Source organism: Fundulus heteroclitus, chromosome 6 (genome assembly GCF_011125445.2).
Source record: "Fundulus heteroclitus isolate FHET01 chromosome 6, MU-UCD_Fhet_4.1, whole genome shotgun sequence".
Lineage (NCBI taxonomy): Eukaryota > Metazoa > Chordata > Actinopteri > Cyprinodontiformes > Fundulidae > Fundulus > Fundulus heteroclitus.
Window position 1 is genome coordinate 20,146,480 of NC_046366.1, and position 20,050 is coordinate 20,166,529.

The 20,050-nt window shown below is 40.0% G+C and overlaps 1 protein-coding gene across 4 annotated transcripts in view; it reads left to right on the forward strand.

Moving 5' to 3' along the window:
• Positions 1–20,050, forward strand: part of agap3 (ArfGAP with GTPase domain, ankyrin repeat and PH domain 3) — a 190,545-nt gene that overhangs the window by 64,927 nt on the left and 105,568 nt on the right. Inside the window, exon 1 of one of the 4 annotated variants that reach the window (XM_036138281.1) lies at positions 11,015–12,984. The exons of 2 other annotated variants lie outside the window; for them this stretch is intronic. In XM_036138281.1, coding sequence (XP_035994174.1) covers positions 11,415–12,984 — 1,570 coding nt within the window. In that variant the 5' untranslated portion in view covers positions 11,015–11,414. Of the gene's footprint in view, positions 1–11,014; positions 12,985–20,050 lie in introns of those variants that run through there. One more of the 4 variants, XM_036138279.1, reaches the window with a different exon arrangement.

Sequence of the window (20,050 nt, forward strand, 5' to 3'; positions counted from 1 at the left end):
CGTCTGGAATTTTTTTTTTTTTTCACAGCCTCCCACAGACGTCCTGGAACCTATCATTTTCTCTGCAGTGGAGCAATAGTGACGTATGCTCATCGCTAGTGCAGCTGAATTTTAAAAAGCTCTACGCCCACGCTCGGTACCACTACTGCAAGCATAATTATCATAAACTTTCCTTGCAGTCTGAAGCCACTCCATGTCTGCGTGTGAGTCTTCTGACTTATTCATTTGCCCATATTAATTCAGCATGAACGAACAAAGGGGGAGGGTGTAGGAAGGGTTGGTAAATTCCTGTAATCAGCTGCCTTTGAAGGGGTTAATTGTTCACCGTGTGCTTTTGTTTGCTCCTGTGCAAAGGTTAATTGATCAGAGGTGCACTTATAGTCCTTTACACTCATATAAACCAGGGTTGCACCGATCAGGCTTCACCAGGCTGATACCGATTTTTCAGCTTTCTTAATGGTCTGATCTGCTGATTTTTATTCTGAGCTACTATGTCCTTTCAATCCTCTCAAACCAGTCTGCTCATTCAACTTGGCATTTTGGTTCACATAGCATGTTTTCTCTGTTATTGAACCCTACGTATAAACACGAGAGACGTTTGTGCATGAAGATCCCGATAGATCGCCAGTTTCTTAAACCAGCCCTTCTGGCACCAACAACTATGCCACGTCCAAAGCCACGTAAATCCTCTCTTTTGAACTTTAACAAGTCATATTCAGTGCCTAAATGCGTTGAGCTGCTGCCATTAGATTGGCCTATTCCCCACTTGCGTTGACAAACAGTTGAACAACTGTGGCTTGTGGGTGTAGTAATTTAGTTAGAGCTGTAACTACAATTGTGCAGTCAAGAAAAGCGTATTTAGTTTAAAGATGTATGTATTTTTTACCCCGCATGGTGTCCCTTATCAGTTTTTTTTCTGCTCTTTGAATGGACGTAAACTTAGAAAGGAAATTCCTTGGTTTCTACATGCTTTGGAGGATTTCCGTGCCTTAAATAGATGCCATCGCTTGCTATCACTCCCACTGATGTGGGTGGAAGGTGTCCTACTCTACCTTCCATGCCTCAGTGTTTACATCCTCCTTTTTTTTCCCGTTTGTCTGAGTCCCTCCTAGATGTGAATGAACGAAGCAAGGAAGAGACATTACAGTTGGGGTCGAGTCAAGCGGCACGAGACGATCTTCCTTCCCTGGTGTCGCGTTAAACACCTGTCAGTTTACCGTTCATTGGGGAGCGGCCGCATCAAATGCCAATGCAGCGGTGCGGTTGCGGAACAGCACTATATTTCCTCTCCTTGTCAGATTAGTATTACAATTCTTGAAACGGCTCATGCTTTTGTTTGGCACTCGGTTGCAATGTAATATTATTGCTTTACACGCCATTTTCGTAGTTGCAGAAAGGTCACCGTTTCTCCTCCGCACACATTTTACAACTGAAACACGCTTCAAGGTGTTTTGCTATTATGGGTTTCCTAGTCATCGACAGGGGAAGGAAGGGAGAGGAAGAATTAGGAGAGGTTTCAGTACAACCTCGTCCTTCTTTTGGAGACACGGGCTATGCCAAGTGGTGATGGTTATACCGCTCTCAGCATAGACATGGGTATGTTTTAAATGAGAAAATGTATTTATACTTACCTAGTTTTGTTCCTGGAGACTAACTAAAAGAAAGTCTAAAATAAATCTTGGAGTGAAACAAAAAAGCATCAGAATGATACTTATATGAATGATACTGATGCTTATCATATGATACTTATCATGTGATGCTTATGTGGAATCCAATCATCATGGTTCTGTCAGAAATGATCGGGGTTCTGGCCAGATTAATGCACATTGGCCTGTCGCTAGGTTTACAGCGAAGTCCTTGATGTTTTTCAGCTAGTTTTACATGAAGGAAAGGTTAAAATAGTCAGAGAGTGACAAGCTATTGGCTTTTACTTCACTGCATTGTCCATCTTAAACACTAGATGGCACCATCTAGTATATGTTGAACCCTTAAAAGGAAATGAGAACTTTTCAGAATTATTTATTTTTTTTAACTAGGAAGGAATTTTCTATCTGCCTCATGTGAAATGTTTATGCAACAATTTTATTGAACGTTTCACACCAACAAGGACACAACTGCTTAAATGTTTTTTGTGGTACTACAGGTTAAATATTGGTAAAACGTTGAGAATGTCAGTGCAAAAGCCTTATTTGCTTTTCCACAGAATTTCTTAATTCAAAACAAAGTAACTTTATTAAGCAACATACACTGATGCCAATACTTGAGTTTAAAATAGAGCAAATAGAGCATGGATAGTTAAAAATTGTTAGCTGGCTGCTTACTTCAATTTCAACTTCAGGTGTTAGCTTTTGTTTTATGCTGAACCCTTAAAAAGTAAAGAAAACAGCTGTTACAAAAAAATGATGGAAATAAGAATCAATTTAATCACTCATTCCTTGTTTAAAATAAATTAAGCACAATTTTGCTGCTACTAGTTTTTTTAACAGTTGCAACAGCGTTATGTATTTTTTTTTTATTTAGTTACGAAGAATTTTCAATACATTTGGACTAAACTGAACACAAGTATACACGCACAGTAAATAAACTGGGAAATTCAAAAACAAAAGTAAACAGCTGTCAGTTCCTGACGGTTCGGAGATAACAAAAAAAGGAATGCTAGAGAAGACCTTACGCAAGAAGCTCATAGCTTGAGGCACAGGAAAGCAAGTACACGTCAGCTTTAAAAGGTCTTACTGTAAAGCACAACACAACCACAAAATATAGATAAATAATAGAGGAGGTAAGAGCATCCTTAAACTAAAATAAAATTAAGTCAGTTTTTTATTTTTGAAAGTCCCTGGAGCTACCATGATAAAGGTAGTCACTACTAAAGGTTTATTACACATTAATCCTGTTTCTTTCTTTGTAATGTACAATCTGTGTTTAAACACAGTCTTTCAGTGTTTGAATGCACTGAATGGAGAGAAATAATAGTAGTCCTCCTGTTCACCAATCACCATCTTCAGCAGATCTCATTTGGGTTGTAACCGCATTTCTGGATCGGAGTTTAGTCTTCCATAATCAACCAAATGCCTCAAAATTAAAGCAACTTTATTTTTTATTTTTTTTAGCATTAAACTGTCTCTGTTTAAAACAAAACAGCTCTCATATTCAGTTTAACCCGTGGCTTGATCAGATGTTTGAGAATTGTTTCAGTGGTTAAAAAGTAGATGTTAAATAAATTTGAATCCGAAAGTGATTTTGTTAACCTTTATTTTATCTTGCCGTACTTTTTGACCATTCTAACTTTCTACTGACGTTTGGCCTTTCTTTGTCTAACAAGAGTGAATCTACTGAAAAACTTGTCATTTACGAAAGACATTAAAACTTTGATAGAGACTGATTAGCATACGGGCTCGTGACTCTGGTCTCCAGTGACGCTAATCACAGTTTATGAATCTGTTCAGCGAGATCAGCCACCTCGTCACTGAAGGTGTATGCCTGCGAACGAGATCCTCTTCTTTCTCAATTTCGGTTCCCCTTTTGAATTCTTGGGATTCACGTGTTCACACAGCTCTATATTTAAAGCCTGACACCAGTACCTCTGAAAAGCCGGGAACAGTTTTGTTCTCATTAAACCAAGCGAGTCACCGTCACAAACCCCAGCACTAATTTGTCTCGCACAATCATCACCGAATGCAGAGGGAGGAATGTTCTCTACGTGTTTTTTTTTTTTTTTCCGGAAGCAGACACCGCTTCTGCACATCATGCTGCAGTCGTTTATGCAGGAATGAAGTCGCCGTCACCTTCAAAAACAAAGAAGACATCAGGCTTAGCGTCATTTGTTCAGCAGAGAGCTACGGTTGCACAGCATTGCACAACACATGGCGCCACCTTCATTCTCATGTCAGCTTACGACGTGATCGTTTTTCTTTTTTTTTTTTTTTTTTATGAAAGAGCGCACATATGTGCATGGCTGTCTTCCTCAGACTGACTCATGTTTGGATACTGACAGGGGGTTAGTGAAGCTTTACTCATGTGGCTTGGGCCCATCACGCAATCTGCCAGACAACACCATCGTTTTGTCACTCATAGTGTCTGTGTCCCCATATAAACACCGTAGTGCAGCCTGGCTGTCATTCTGCTACGTCTGCTGTTCAGACGTATCTGTTCCCTTTCTCCTCCTAATAATTATTCAGGAAATATCACACCCCCTGAAATTGCCCAAGCCCTGAAGGTAATTGATGCAGTGGTGAAACTCCCCCCCATTCAGCCTCTGAATAACCCCAGGCTTATTACAGTGGGTGACTGCAGTGTGGAATAAGGTTATTTAACTATCAGTGTTACTTTTTGAAGCGTCATATTCGTCAGATTTTATATAAAGTCATAGCAATATAAGACAAGGACACAGGATAAAAAACAAGCCCCCAAAAAGCTCACCTCTTCAATTACATTTTAACTCAACTATGCAGAGTTACAGTATATTGTTTATGGTAGCAGTATAGTTGTGTTGTCTTCTTTTGTATTAATGCTGGAAATATTTTTTGTTAGTTTAAACAAAAAAAACTACCTTTCATCATCCTTACATATCCCTTGGTACAGCTACTTTTGGGTCATATGTGCACTTTAGTCTTAAATTTGCTTCCAAAGTGCATCGTTTTATTAGATACAACAAACAACATCGGTCAAACTAATGAAAAAAAAAATAGAAAATGGAAAAACAAAGAAAAAAGAGGCCCAAACTAAGATATAGCCACCACAACGTGTCACCATATATTTTCTTATGGAGTTTCTTTTGCTAAAATGTTTTGTTTTGCTTTTTCAACATTATCAACCTCTCTAGCTCTTCTTGGGTAACGTATGAGCACTTTGACCCAAAATATCAGTTCATGGACAATTCTTAAACCTTTTTCTTTAGAATTTGCCACAGAGAATCTGCTTAATAAAGCAATCATAAAACAGCAAAAACAAAGGCCAAAACAGGAGATGCTGCATCATAATGTTTCCCGTGACTTCATAGGGAAGTCACCCATGCCTCTCAACCAATGTTAAGTGTTGGTTAGGGTAAAGCTGAGTGTATTCATTGGCAGTTTACAATTTCTAAGCTCATTTTGTTGAGTTTAGCTGCATGACCCCCTCACCCTGAAACTTCCTCAAACATTTTCCTTCAGAATAACCTTCTAGATTGCTTAGTTTTGTATTATCTTCAACATGCTTTTAAATAGCCAACAAAAGACAAACTTTGCAAAAGTGGGGAAGAATGGGCCCAATGGTTATGCTACCATTGTACCATTGTTACTATCTTCTATAGCCTGGGTTGTTTCTCAATTTCAGTTCATGGATCAATCTTCAAAATGCAAACGACAGGCAAACTCAAACAAATAAAGAAAAAAGGTCCAAGGATGCTACCCCCACAATGTCTGACATGGTACAAAGGTTTAGATGCTGAAATGTATTTTCTTTTTCTTTTTTTTTTTTACATAAAAAATTATTACCATTGGTGAGATAAAAAGAGCTTTTATTATTATTTTACAACAGAAATAAAATAGAAATATCCTTTTATTGTCCCTCAATGGGAACATTTATGTTCCAGCAGGCAACTGAAAAGCAAATGGAAGTATCCAGATACACACAAGGGTAAATTTAAAAGATCTAAAATAATAAGAGGCTTAATAGTAAGGGTAAATCTACAACAAAAGGAAAAATACTCTACAGCTATTAAAAATAGCATACCAATAAAGAGATGTGCAACAGTTATTTAAAAATGTACAAAACGTGCATGTATATTTATGCATAAAATCAACAGACTATAAAAATGAAAAAACTGCAATAAAACATAATGGCTATAAACAGCTTATTGAGTTTGTTGGGAGCAATGATGGTAATGAATGAATGAATGAACAGCTGCTGCGAGGAAGGACCCGGGATAACACTCCTTTGTGTATTTAGGACACAGCAGTCTGTCTGTCACTGGGTGTACTCTTCAGCTCTGCAACAGCTTCATGCATGGGGGGGGGGGCACACTGTCCATGTTAGATTGTGAAAGAATGCTAATGTTATTTTATAGTTTATCCACAAAGAAAGTTGACGAATTGACAAGATTTCAGTCAAACCTGTAATGTAATTTATCAAAGATAATTCAACAAGGAAATCAGTTGCTTCCCCAGGAGAGGTTTGTCAGTTGCAATGGTATGATCTGAAAGGCTAAATGCTGTTGAAATGGATGAAAAATGTATTCAGTTAATCTTTTCAGTCAAAAGACACAACTTAACAGAATCAATCACCATGTAAATGTAATCCCTCTGCACTCCATTTTAGTATTTTCCAATATGCCTTAAACATTGACTCTTATATTTATAGATTTGGCTTTGGATCAGCTGTTTGAGTGTTTTAATGTGCGCAATAGTTGCTGGAAACAACACAGTTTAGTTGTGATAATTGACTCTTTGCTTGTATCACAAAGAGGACAAAATTATGCTGTTTTTTTTCTCCAAAGGAGCACACTCAGCAGGTTTTGTTTAGTCTGCTTTGTTGGAAAGGGGGGAAAGGTAATTGACAACGTATGTCGCTGACATCCATAGGCTCATGGTTGTTTTTGTTTGTTTTTTACAATGATGCACACAAGATAAATGACCTGTAAATACCATATAATCAGGCACGTATGTAGACAGGGGGATGTAGGTAATCCTAAAACATGCCAATCCAGTTTTTCCTAAAGATTTTCCCCCAGCAGACTCCAGTGTTGGGTTACAAGAGACACTTTAAGCTTTGGGTGAAAGAAACACCGAGAGGTGCACAGGGAAAGCTGTGTGAGAAATCCCCAGACATACCCAATCTAAACTACCCCTGGACAGGACCGGACCACAGCACCAAAGACTCCAGGATTACAGATTAACTGTAATCCGCTCTTTGTTTCTTGCTGAAAGCCAGCACCTTCATTAGGAATTTCAAGAACAAGACGACTTGAAGTGAACCACAGTACATGACCTTTTTGGATCACTTTTCAAAACAGCTTTTTTTTTAATGGAATAGACATCACAACCACAGTATGATGACAGAAAGTATCTTTATTCTTTTTCTTTTTTTTTTTGGTCATAGCAGACTGGACAAAATCAACAAAGGACAAACATACTCAAGTCAAGAACTGATTCTGCAGGAAATTATATCTGCAGTAGCAGTCAATGGGAATGATGCCAATAACCAAGTAGGAGGAGATTTAGGCCCTGTTTACGCAATGTTTTCTGGTGAAAACGGAAAGATTTTGGCTGCGTCAGTACTGTTCATTCACACGACAAAGACAAATGTTTTCCCTGACAACGACACAATTTAAAAACAGGTTGTTAGAGTGAAATGATTAGAAAAAGTCCTGGTCTCTGTTGTCATTTACAGTATGGCAGAAATCATTTAAAATTAATGCACACATGCACAAAATAAGGGGTGCTTACAGTTTTAAAAAACCAAATTCAGTTTTATTGTTCAATGTCACTTTAAGCAACATTTAAACGCCGTCATCTGTCAATGTGAAAACTTTATTCACTGCCATCTCCAACATTTATTATTTGTGATGGCTTTTAGACAGAAAGTTTTTGTACGGATACTCATTTTGAATTTCAAAGAACATTGCACCAACTAGTGGCGTGGTGAGGGAATTACACAGTTTACACGTCTCTATTGATTTTAGACATTTTAATTTGAACGTTTTTATGTAAATGTGTTAGCAGAAAGAAAAGTAAATCCAGTTTTCAATGGATCTTTGGCATGTTAACAAGGCTTTAGTGAAATGGCTATGTTTTGATTCCAATAAGGCGATCATACGTTGACCATGCTGCTCTGCATTGGAAGTCGGAGGCAAACTGGCAACCTCGAGGTCCAGTGGAGGGAAAAGGAGTGCTTGCTCCACGCAGACACCCATTTTCTTCCTAACCCTTGCTTCCTAGACACTGACAAAATGTGGCACAAGCGACCTGTCAGACAAGTATGATATTCATGCTAAAAATATTCCTCACAAGTAGAATGTTCTTGTTCATCGAAACGTCTTTGGTATGTGTGTAAACATTTCCTGGAGAATTCCTCAAATGGTTTTGTTTTCATTCCAACTCTGCTGACGATGACCTCGTGTGGATAGCAAGAAAGGATCTTTTGGGTAGATAGCTTTTTTTTATTGTGTTGTTTTGTAGAAAATGTCATTTTAAATGATGTGCATAAAGACTAATTTCAGCTCTTGAGCTGAAACGTTTGAGTTAAGGCCACGTTCTCTAACTGTGGTACAAGGATGGGTACTTGGGCTGCCTCTAGTGGTACTCAGAATAAATTGTGATTATTAATTGTTTGCAAGGAAAATACAAACACATTAACTGTGATGTAGTGGAGGACTCTAGACCAGGAACAAGTGCTGGTAACTACTTATACTGTGCTCCATTTACCTCTAAAATCAAAATTTGGATTTGCCAGTTGTAATGTTTGGTGAGCGGCTAATTTCTGTTAGCAATACAAGCAAGCAGTAATGTGTTTCTCTTTCAGACGGAAAGACTAATTTATTATTGACGATATAAGTGAATGGCAGTCTAATGCAAAATGTAGCATCACGTAATACGTATGCTTGACATTTGTTGTGTACGTGTTGAGGCGCCTCTGTTTAATTAACCTTTTATTACAATATCAAGCATGTAACATTATTGGTTTACTGATCCAAGAAGTCTTTTGAAATAGATGTGAAAGGGACTTTGCCAAACTTCTGGCTGTAGAACCTAAGTAGATAAAAGATTCTTTGTACCGGACTCAAAACTGATTCTATGAGTAAACCAGTTGGTTTTGGTCTGCCATATGTGGATGAATAAAGCCTCTTATTTGCATCAAATTATGCTCTGCTGTTTGAGTTTTTTTTTCTCCTTGCAATGTTTCTACTTTATTTTAGTTTGACTTTTATTCTCTTCTTAGTCTTTCCCTCCGAAAATTGTGAAACCTTTTGAAAATGTTAAGCTAAAATTAAGCTAAAGGTCCTTTTCTCAGACATCAAAGTACCAAGATGTTTTCACACTTCAAAACCCTAAATAACAGCAGTTCTAAAATGATAAAGAAGGTAATCAATTCAAAGACAAAATAGTAGAAACCTCCTACTTTACAACTCTGATTTCTGACCTTGAGGAAATTTTCCAGCTTCAAATTCCCAAATGTCATAATTAGAAAAAGCTAAAATGTATTAGATATTGAGTTATTTTACAACTTTGTGTTTGATACATAATTTTATATATTTTTTAGTCATAGTTTTGATGTATTCACTATGTATCTGCAATGTAGGAAGTCAGAGGAATAAGGAAAAACCATTGAATGACAAAGAGTCCACACTTTTGACTTGTAGTGTATGAATGTTTATATATGTAAACATATTTATGTAAACTATATCCTCTTGCAATACGGTCTGCACAACACAAACCTGGAAAAATGCTCATGTAAATATCTGCCACGTTGTTCTTCCTCTGCAAATAGCTGTATTATTCTATTCTTCTATTATTCCTATATAACTTGCATTTTTTTTGTTTCTTCCATACTATATATGTCTACATTTACTTGCGTCATCTGCATGTTTTTCTATGTGTAGTCACCTTAAATTCCTCGTAAATGTAAAATACTACCACTATAAAGGTCATTCTGATTCTGATTCTTTATGTGCCGTACGCACGCCATTGTCCGAAAGTAAATGTGTTCCATGTTTTGTTTTGAGTACCTTTACAGTTGGAAAGCCAGACTTACAAAAGGGAGAATATATATCAGTGCCCTGTCAGCCAAGGTGATACAGTCCTTTCTTATAGTTAGACAGAGATGAGCCTCAAAGTTCAGTTTTAAATCCCCTGTCATTTCAAGATTATATATTAATACATATTATGTTTTATAATAAATATTCCAAAAATAATTAAATTATATTTTATTATAAAGAGAAACATTAATTTTATTATTTTTTGCGTGTGCATATTTTCCAAGTTGGAGTCCCTTCTCTTATTTCCCTCCAGTTTTCTGAGGCCTCCCTAGCTCCCCCTGGCGGCAGAGCCTTTGAAAAGCACAGCTCTAGGTGACCACAACGGGGCTGTAGCTCTGTCCAAGATGAATCTGACTTTATTAATCTGCAATTATCCTCCTAATGCACAACCTCATACATATACATATAAAATCAACACATCTTTGAAAAAAAAAAAAAAAAAAAAAAAAGGTAAATAGGGGAACAAATTAAGATGTTGGTTAATCACATTGCCAATCAATTTAAGTAGCTCAGTCTTTCAACTTTTTTCATTGAGGACGGTAAATTAAGGTGCAGTCATGTTGAGATGACGAGAACAACATTTATATAATAGCTACAGTACCACTTCCTGCACAGTAACCATCACGGCTTTAAAAAGAATACAATTTCCTCACCATAAATAGCTGTCATCCAATCTTGGAATTAGGCTTAAGCTCCCCCACTGAGCGTAGGCTGCAGTCAGAGGCACCTGAAGAAGCATGCTGTGTGGTTTTATAGCTAGTTCGTGTTACCAACAGGTTCTCATACATTCAAAAGTAAGAAGTAAAATCATTTTTGAAATGACTAAAAGTAGTATATGCATGTTATCTTTTTCAACAGATTATGTATAGATGGTTAAATACACATGAATCTTTAAAGCATCTGACATTTTGTTATACTAGATTCCTTCTTTTTCCAGTAAGCATAAACATGCTTAACCATTGCTATACGAACACAAAGAGCCCATGTATGTGTGTCTGCTGTTGTCTGATTACAGCGGCTCATACTTTACTCATTCCCTTCCTCACTTTTATTTTGTTTTCATCATCGGGGGCTTCTGCCAGCCCTGGAGACAGAAAGAGGGTGTGTTCAGTGCCCCTGGGATCCACTCCTTGTTTTCCTTGTGTCCCAGGGGTTGGAAGGCAGCTGAAAGTTCAAACACAGACACACTCCCTCATGCTCTGCATGGCAAGAACTCAGAGATTAAGGGGTTTGTCTGCACCAACTGCAGGCATTGCTCACGGTTCTCGTAAACTTGGCAAACAAAGAGGGATGAAGCACACGGGAGGACGATTCAAGTTTCTTTTTTATCTGCTCCAAATATGTCTTGCTTGAAGAACTTTTTCCTTTTTCTTTTGGGCAATCCTTTACACAGGACAGGTACCGGTGCTGGAGAGTAAAAAGCCTGTGGGAGTCTGTGTAATAAAGGAGCCAGAAGATGCATGTGGCAGTAAGGCTTTGCACTAACTTGTTTGAAGTTTTTTTTTTTTTTTTTTTCCCCATGTCAGAGGTGAAGGATTATGCCTGGCATAGGAATTTTGGTTTCAAATGAAGGACTTTATGGACTGACTCTCAGCTCCCAGGCAGATCAGCTGGCCAATCTTCTTGCCTGTTTTAGTGTGTGAATGGAGGAATATGCGTGGTTCTGTATGATTCAAGGGTGATGCTATTCCTTAGCAGTGGAACCGTGGATGTGACCCCAAGGAGTGCCACCGATGGTCAACAGCGGGATGGGATAACTGTCTACCAGCTCTCTGGAAATCTGAAAGAAACGCAGAGAAATGCAGCATCATCCGAGGCCAAAATGGGCTGGGTCACTAACAACTTGGTGGAGGATACCCACCCAAAGGGAGAGGTAATGAACCTTGTGCCAATGGAGAACAGCCCGAGGCCGGGCAGGGCACGGCAGGAGCTCAACAGGTGGCCCTCCCTGAGCGGCACGAGCAGACTTGGAAGCGAAAAAGAGGAGGTTGTTGTAGAGGAGGAGGTGGAGGGAAAAATGAAGACAGACAGGTTTGTGAAACAACCCTCCAAGAACTCAAAATGCAACAAGGACGTGGTTGAGCTAACAGCTCAGGCGGATACCCAGAAGGAACATATTCAGAGTTCACCTTCATGCTCTGTCACCGTCCGCGTTGAGAGGCTGGTCCGTGGGGGCCATGTCACCATTAAAGAGCACAGCTCATTGCCTCGGGCTGTGTTACGAATGCCGAAACAGAATGGAGCCTTGCTCAGCCGGAGGACGATGAGTATGTATGGCAGCCCAGATGAGCAGCAACGAGATTCTCAATCGGGTCCAGAAAGACTGCCTGGGAGGCCAAGGAGTGTTTGCATGCTGGCAGGCCCGGGTCCAGATCTGTCAGACCCCCAAGCCCAGCAGCTCTCCAAAAAGGAAGGAGCTTTACAAAATAACCAGCAACACAGGAGCAGGAAGGCTGAACTAAGGGCAGTGGATGGCCTCAACTCTATGTTGGCCCAATGTTCATCAGGGTCCGCAGAGGTCCCTCTTCGGGCCCGACAAAGGAGCTGGAAGCCCAGGCCTGTTAGTATGACGGTACTGGAACTACGAAAGATTGGCTCCGATGATGATATTGACAGTCAACGGAACTGTAACCGCACAGGCAACGATGGAGGAGGGTTTTTTAAAGGTGGCTTTCCTTGGAAGCTGTTTGGCAGGACGCCTCAAGACAAGAGCAAGGACAAAGAGGTAGACAAAGATGGCACATCTTTCCTAAAATCCAACAAATCTGAAGCTACATCTACGCTGAGCTCTCTAAAGCGGAGCTTCAGTTTGCGACTCAGGAGGACACGGCCGCCTGAGAAAATCAACCTAGGGTCCCAGGGGGAGCCAAAGGGGTACTCTCAAAATAAAAGTTCTGCAGATACAGCAATGCCTCCGCGGCCATTCTCGTATCTCACAGGAAAAACTCTTCCAGCTTCACGTGAACCCACAGACGATGGGGGCATGCAGCACATTCAGTACCACAGCAGTGGGAAGACCAAGGTAATGGAGGTACCCCTGTGTCCTTCAAAACTGTCTTCCCAACCAGTGTGCGAAGAGCAAAGCTTGTGGCAGCTCATTGCCAGCCGTTTCAGGAGGAAAGAACAGCCATACAAATGTGAATCCCTGCAGCCCAGCAACAACAAAGACCCGTATCCCCAGCCTGGGAATAATAAGGCACAGCCAATCACCATAGAGACTCTGGCAGGCCCAGACTACCACAAAGGTCAAGGTAAGTCCTGTAAGAGAGCAGAGTTTGCTTTTGCAGCTCCACTCTTCATTCATAGCCTATCATTCTCTCAAAAAAAATTTGCAGCTTGCAAAAAAAGAAAAAGAAAAAAAAAGTGGAACGGTACCACCCACCCCCCAATAAAAAAAACTGGATAAGCAAATGAGAAACATGTGGCTGAATTGTAAGTTTGGATGGGGTTCAAAAACGTCTGACAGAGTCTTCTTGAACTTCTATTTTGGGTGCTTCATCACTCCTTTGTTTTACATGGATTGCCCTCTCATTTGTACGCATTTACACAGCAATTACCTATTGCTTCCATAGGATTTTTTGTTGTTGAGTAAATGAGTAGGTAAGTAGTGTAGATTGAAAGCAGAACGCATGCTAGCTTGATTTAGAGTGAGGCGGCTGGGTGGTGTCGTGCACTATCTCCTGATAGCACTCTGTCGGAAACGCAGCTTAAAGAAGCCGCATTAAAGCAGTCAGTAGCAGTAATGAGGATGCATTTGGCAGTCTTGCAGAGCTATATTAGGAGGGCTTACATGCAATAATGATGGGGAGTGGAGAAAAGGACTTAAGCACAGTGTTTAAAGGTTAACTCTGACAGTGGAGTGTGTTTGTCCAGTTGCCTGAGAGAGCAGGCGGAAAAGAGGCAAACATTTGTAGCTTTTCTGAATTAATGTCTACGACTTGTTGCCTTCTGTGCTCGACTCCTACTTTGCACCTTCCTCCGGAGACCAGATTAGACTGTGATGACAACAATAAACTTCCTTGATGGCGAGGTGTCACGTATCCAGTGTTAAACCTCCTCACGACGTCAAAAAATCGCAGCCGTATTTTCGAGTTTTGCAAAGCATCTGAGTGCCGTGACCTTTTTGAACTCCTTTGTTTGTTTTCTCCCATGACACGTTACCACGGATACCTACTTAGTTTGTGGTGGATTGTCGAATCTGTGTGTCCGTTTATTCCAGCACAGCCCAAAGTCAGGCGTCAGGAATGTAGGTGTGCCGATCAACCTGCGCAAAGCTGGGAGTTACATGCCCTGGGCGGGACTCGGCGCCTGTCGCTACCTGCCTAAGTGCTTGTTCTTAAATGAAATCCGGAAAGCTGAAGCCCAGTTTGAGTACAACCAAACACATACACACAGTGAGGCTTGGGGAAAGAGGACTTTAGGTGAGTGAGCACTTTGAGGTGTTCCTCCCCACTCCCCTCCCCACCCGTGGATGAACAAAGCCACTTTGTGTTGACTGTGGACCCAGGAGTGATCAGTGGACCGTACACTGAGATAGGGGGTCTCTGCAAGGGTCTGTCGAGTGGCTGACACAGCCTGCAGTGCGCATATCTATTAAAGGTTGGAATACATGAAATAATAACCCGACCAGGAATTGTGATACACATTTGCACACACTCACGCTGACTTTTGAACACTTTGAAGCAAATTCCCCTTGACTTTGTGTGGATCCATGTATCTTTTCCTTGAATCTGACATGAAAGTTATTCATGAGGATGGAATTCCCTCTGCTTCTTTTCTGCTGTATCATTTGATTTCACTCCCTGTAAATTCCTGCCAACAGTAATGCATGTTACAACTTTATCTTGCTTTTTGATTCTGCCTTCTCCAAAGACTACACTTTTTTTTTAAAGTGGCTAAAATGTCACAGTGAGCGGTTATCTTCTGAACATAAACACTAATACAGCGATGAGGCTTTTTCACCAGCTGCAGGAGCTATGAAGAGTCAGTGAAACACTGAAAAATCACACTTAAAATATGCAAAGATGAGAAATCAGCCAATTGGCTGTAACCTGTCGTTCAGCATCTGTCTCTGTAAATCTCAGCTAGGGAACATTTTGTTCTTAGTGACTTTGGTTTGCTGGGACAGCAGGATCCTTTCTGTACTGAATCCGTTTTAGTGACAAGTCTGAAAACTATTTAATGTTCGTGTTTGCAATTCAAATGCCAAAGTCTGTAACGTTTTCACATTTATTACATTGCAAACGGAAACCTCAATCTATTTTGTTGTAATTTTATCGACAAAAAAGTAGTTTATGATTGTGAAATGCGCGGACAATGATAAGTAGTTTGTTTGTTTTTTTACAGATCAAAATCCAACAATTCAGGCGTGCCTGAATAAGGAAGAATACAAACTTTTTGCTCTTTCATCTTTTCAAGATAGCTCAAACTCAGTCAGATTAGATGAAGATTATCTATGAACACCATCTCAAGTATTGCTACAGATTATCAGTTAGATTTAGGTCTGGATTAGACTGAGTCACTCAGACACCTATGCTTTCATCTAAACCATTCTATTGTTGATCAGGCTTTATCTTTAGGGTTGTTGCGAATCTTCGCCTCAATTCAAGTGTTTTGCTTGGTTTCTTCCAGTATCGTCATTTCTTTAGAGCCATCCATCTTTCTCACCAACTTCTCTGTCCCAGCTAAACAAAAGCAACTCTGTAGCATTATGCTGCCATCACCATGTCTTACCCTGGAGATGGTATTCAGTGGGAAACAAGCTAAATTAATTAATTTATGCATCATTTGACCAGAACACCTTCCTCCACACGTTTGCTGTCTCCCCTTGTGGCAAACTGCAAAAAAGCAACGTTTTATGGCGCGCTCTCCTGCCTGTCAGTTTAGTGTGGCAACCATATCATGGTTAGTTTGCTGTTGTGCTGTACTCTTTAAACTTTTGGTTGACATTTGTCGTGAACTGATGCGTAATAAATAAATTAAATTCAACTCAAAAAACAATTTTATTTATGTAGCGCCAATTCATGAAACATGCCATCCCAAGGCACTTTACAAAGTCAAATTACATCAGATTATACAGATTGGGTCAGATTATACAGATGAACTGAATTAAATTGTGATAAATTCAATTCTTAGGATATAGTCAAAGCTTAGGATAAAGTAACTTTCAAAATCGTTGTCCTGAGCTGCCCGGTGTGCTGAGGAGGGGAATTTGGTCATTAAATCAGCCGTGCTGCATCAGTGACACATTTAAAACATGCAGGACACCAGCTTTTGTGTACTGGCATTGAGCTGCCCTGATCAAACCAATCAAATCTAAATGAAACACATTGCAGTTTGTCATTGGTGACTAAATATGAAAATATTCCAGGGGTATGAAGACTTTAGCAAGCCATTGTATGTTCACAAATTTCTGAAGACTTTTTTTTAAATTTTGTTTTCATTTTGATTAACAGGAGTGGAGTTTCTTGCACTGATTGCTCCTCGCAGCATCTGACACAGTCAGTCATTGACACATAAATCTGAGACAGCTGCTCTGCCTTTTGGACTAAAAAGCGCAACTTTCTAATCTCATGTGAATGCTGTCGGACACGGTACGGTCAGGGTATTTTCAGAGAACTGACGGATCCTTGTCTGCATAGGTCTTGACGAGCTTCAAGCAGAGTGGGCTCTCCAGACTGCACAAGACTGGCAGTGCACACAGATTCCTATCTCACTCTGTCCTAATTGTGTTTACTACTTATCTGTCCCCTTTGAGTGAAATTACAGGTTGAGTTTTGGGAATCCGTCCCAGATGATGAGAGCGTTCCTCGGTTGCTTTGTGAGTGAATGTGTGTTTTTGGAAAACAGCACAGAGAAGAAAGATGCTACAGGCCAATTTTGGACAGGACACCGTGATAAAAGAAGCCAGACGGGGGAATGTAGGTTGGTTGTGAGGTTGGCGAACGACTGAAGTAGTTTGCACGATGAATTCTCAGCCTGTAATTTCTATCGGTGGAGAGGCATGGTTGGAAAGTCAGAGTGTAAGTGTAGACCTCAGAGTCGTTCTCTCTCATTCCAGAACCCGCTTATGGCCCACAGTATGAAAATATACACACAGGCACACTCATTACAAGCATTTGCACAAATTTGCTACTAAATTATCTACCCTTATGAAATGGCAGAAATTTAGGGGCTGGTTCAGATGGCTGAGGCTTGGAGGACATTTCATGCTAGTTGAAAGCAGGCAAAATAGTTTTCCTGTCAGAAAGACAAAGAAGCTGGTGTCCTTGGCTGGCATCAGAAATTATGGGGCTCTCTGTTTCTCTTGGCATTCTGGGACACAGTAATGTGGGGATGATCATATTTAAAGGGTGATGTAACAAAGAGCACAAGGATTCAATTAGGGCTCTTTCTTTCAGTCGGAGACCATGGTAATTGTACTCTATCTCTACTCAGTAATGCAGCTGCAAGCCGGGGAAGAGTGTCTGGTGAATTCAAAAAGATTGTTAAGGTGGAGAAAAAATAATCAGTGGTGGCCTTATCCATTTTTTTTTATTTGCTAAAGGTAAAACTTTCATCCTGATTTCCACATCTTTTAAATATCGAGTGTTGATTTGGTGAAAGTATGGTGAATATTGGTGTTGCTGTTGCAACCTTTACTGATTTTGGAAAGGTCTTTTGTTTTACTTATATGCTATAAAGTTATAAAAGGGCATTCGGCTTTAGGTTTTCTTTGTACTGGAAGAATAAAAAAGTTGCTGCAGTACAGTACTTTGCAAAAGTATTCGTATGCCTTAAACCTTCACACATCTTGTCACATTAAAACCAAAAATCTCAATATGTTGATAAATAATAAATGAATGAAATAAATTATTAATTCATGCATTCATTGGAATTCTATGTAGACCAAGATGAATATGTGCATAATTATAAAGGGGAATAAAAATCATAGTTGGGCTTGGGATTTATGTTATTGTACATCTGAAAAGCATATATATATATATATATATATATATATATATATATATATATATATATATATATATATAAACGATATAACCGCTAACCGACAAAACACGTCCTTTAGGTGTTGGTAATATGTTTAAAGTGGGTTTTCCTCCATATTGGAAGGGAAGAGATTTGCAGCAGTGGGATAATCTAATTGTATTATTTGTTTTAGAGTTTATTTAATCAATACCTTTTTTACCTTTCAGGAGTCTCACCATTGCATTAAGTACTGGTCAAACTGTTTAACACACAGGCTTGTTTGCACTTTGCACTATGTGTTCAACAAGGATTGATATCCAACACAACAAGCTTTTCTCTTGAATAATAATATTCGGATTAATAAAAACAGTTCAATTTCCTGTTTTAAATAGTCCTTGTTTACAAACAGCTTTATCTACAGGCCCCTTTTTGTTGCTTGTGGTTAACGCAGAGAAAAGTCTACATTAAATCGCAACTATGGTTGAAATATATCGCAATTTTGATCTTTGGTAAAATCGCACAGCCCTATCCGGGTAGGTTTCCAGTTGTACCAAGCTCTTTGCATTTTTGGACACTGGCTTGACCAGTGTGGCATGAAAAGTTCAAAGGTTGGGATATTGTTTTAAAGCCTAATCTTTCTTTAACTTTCTCCACAACCTTGTCCCTGACCTGTCTGGGGTGTTCTTTTGGCTTTAGACCACAGAACAGCTGAAGTTATAGTGTATTATAGAGTAGGGTTACACATAGGTGGGCCCTTTTACCTAATTACGGTAGGTGACTTCTAAAAGCAAGTGGTTCCACTATATTTTACACCTTCTTAATTGCTTTTCCTTAAAATCCTCACTTCACAATTTTGCACAACTCTGTTGGTGACTCTTCTAAAATCCCCGTAAAATGCATTGCAACTGGTGGCTGTAACGTGACCGTGTTCGAGTGGTGCCGAGGAACAAAACTGGCCGCACAACAAAGCGTCTCTAATCGCTGCTTGTTTAACTCGGACGACTTGCCAAACGACAGGAAGTGTAAGAAAACGAGGTAACAGCCTTATCTGATCAGTCTGCTGTGACCTACATTGAGCTACCTGCTCCTCGGCAGACATCGCTCGTGTTACGACATGTCAAACCCACGCCGAAAGGGTTTAGCGGGAGGCGTGTTGTTTAAAGACTGCGCCGCAGTGCACAATGCTCGGTGAAAGCCCCGTGTGCTCGGGATGCACTCCTCCCCGCTCCCACAACAAGTGAGACGTCTAAAAGCAGCGTGAGGCTAAGCCGAGGTCAGCAATAAGTAAACATTTTAGCGGGGGGATAATTGCAGTAGGCTAAACAGTTGTTGGCGTGGGTCTGTTTGGTTTCTGAATCATTCACACATATGTCATGTGTTCCGCAGAGAAAATGGAGAGGTTCCTTGCAGCAGCAGCAGCAGGGCTTCGCGTGTAGTTTATTCCATCACTCCTTTACTGTTATCATCACCCGGGGCACAAAGGAAAATCACTGTTGCTGCAACAAAGTCTTACAGTAATGATGGTGGATGAGTACTTTAATTGTTATGGTTGAGAGATGTGGAAAAGACAGGCGGTGGTCGAACGCCGTTGCCCCGGAGACATACCGTCTGGGTTCCTGCACTGGAGATAGCGGCTTCCTTGGGGGGGGTATAGATGGTGAGAACACCTTGGTCCAAACTAGGAGGAGGATCTTTGTTCTAACTGTTGTTGTGACACATAATGTGTCTCTGTGGGAAACAGGCTCAGCTTGTGGAGTTGTCGTTTGTGTTTTTAGTGCTGTTAGATTCTGTTGTTCTTTATGGTAATCTCCCCTGCTGTTCATTTACAAAGTACTGTTTCCAAATGTCACTGGCAAGCCGAACGGGTCCAGTCAGGCCTGATAATTGCTGGCTTTAAAAATAATGGTATTTTTAATCCTTATCAGAAAAACCTATTTAGCCATAGCTCGTGTATTGCGCAAAGTGTTTCGCAACACCTTCTGGGTAGTGTTCTGTTTTGTCAGATTTGGTTTTGTTTCTTGGTTCAAAAATGTGTCAATGCAGCAGCGATTATTTTTTTCCGGAATATTAATTGCAATTTGCGGTACAGAAGTGCCACTAGTTGCTGTTCTTCTCATCATGAAGCACCGTCATTCTGAAACTGGTTTTAGTTTCATTCCTCCAAAGTTGCCATGGTTTTTCATTTGTGTGTTGTTGTTTTTTTTTTATTGATCTGAGATTACTCAGCGAGGAGCCGGTGAGAAAGTACCTTAAAGCACTTAGTTGTGGCTTCAAAAACATGGTTGGCTCCTTTGTACTCTTAGTCAAAGACAATCAACTTGTCCTCATCCTTGCAGACTATATTGCTTC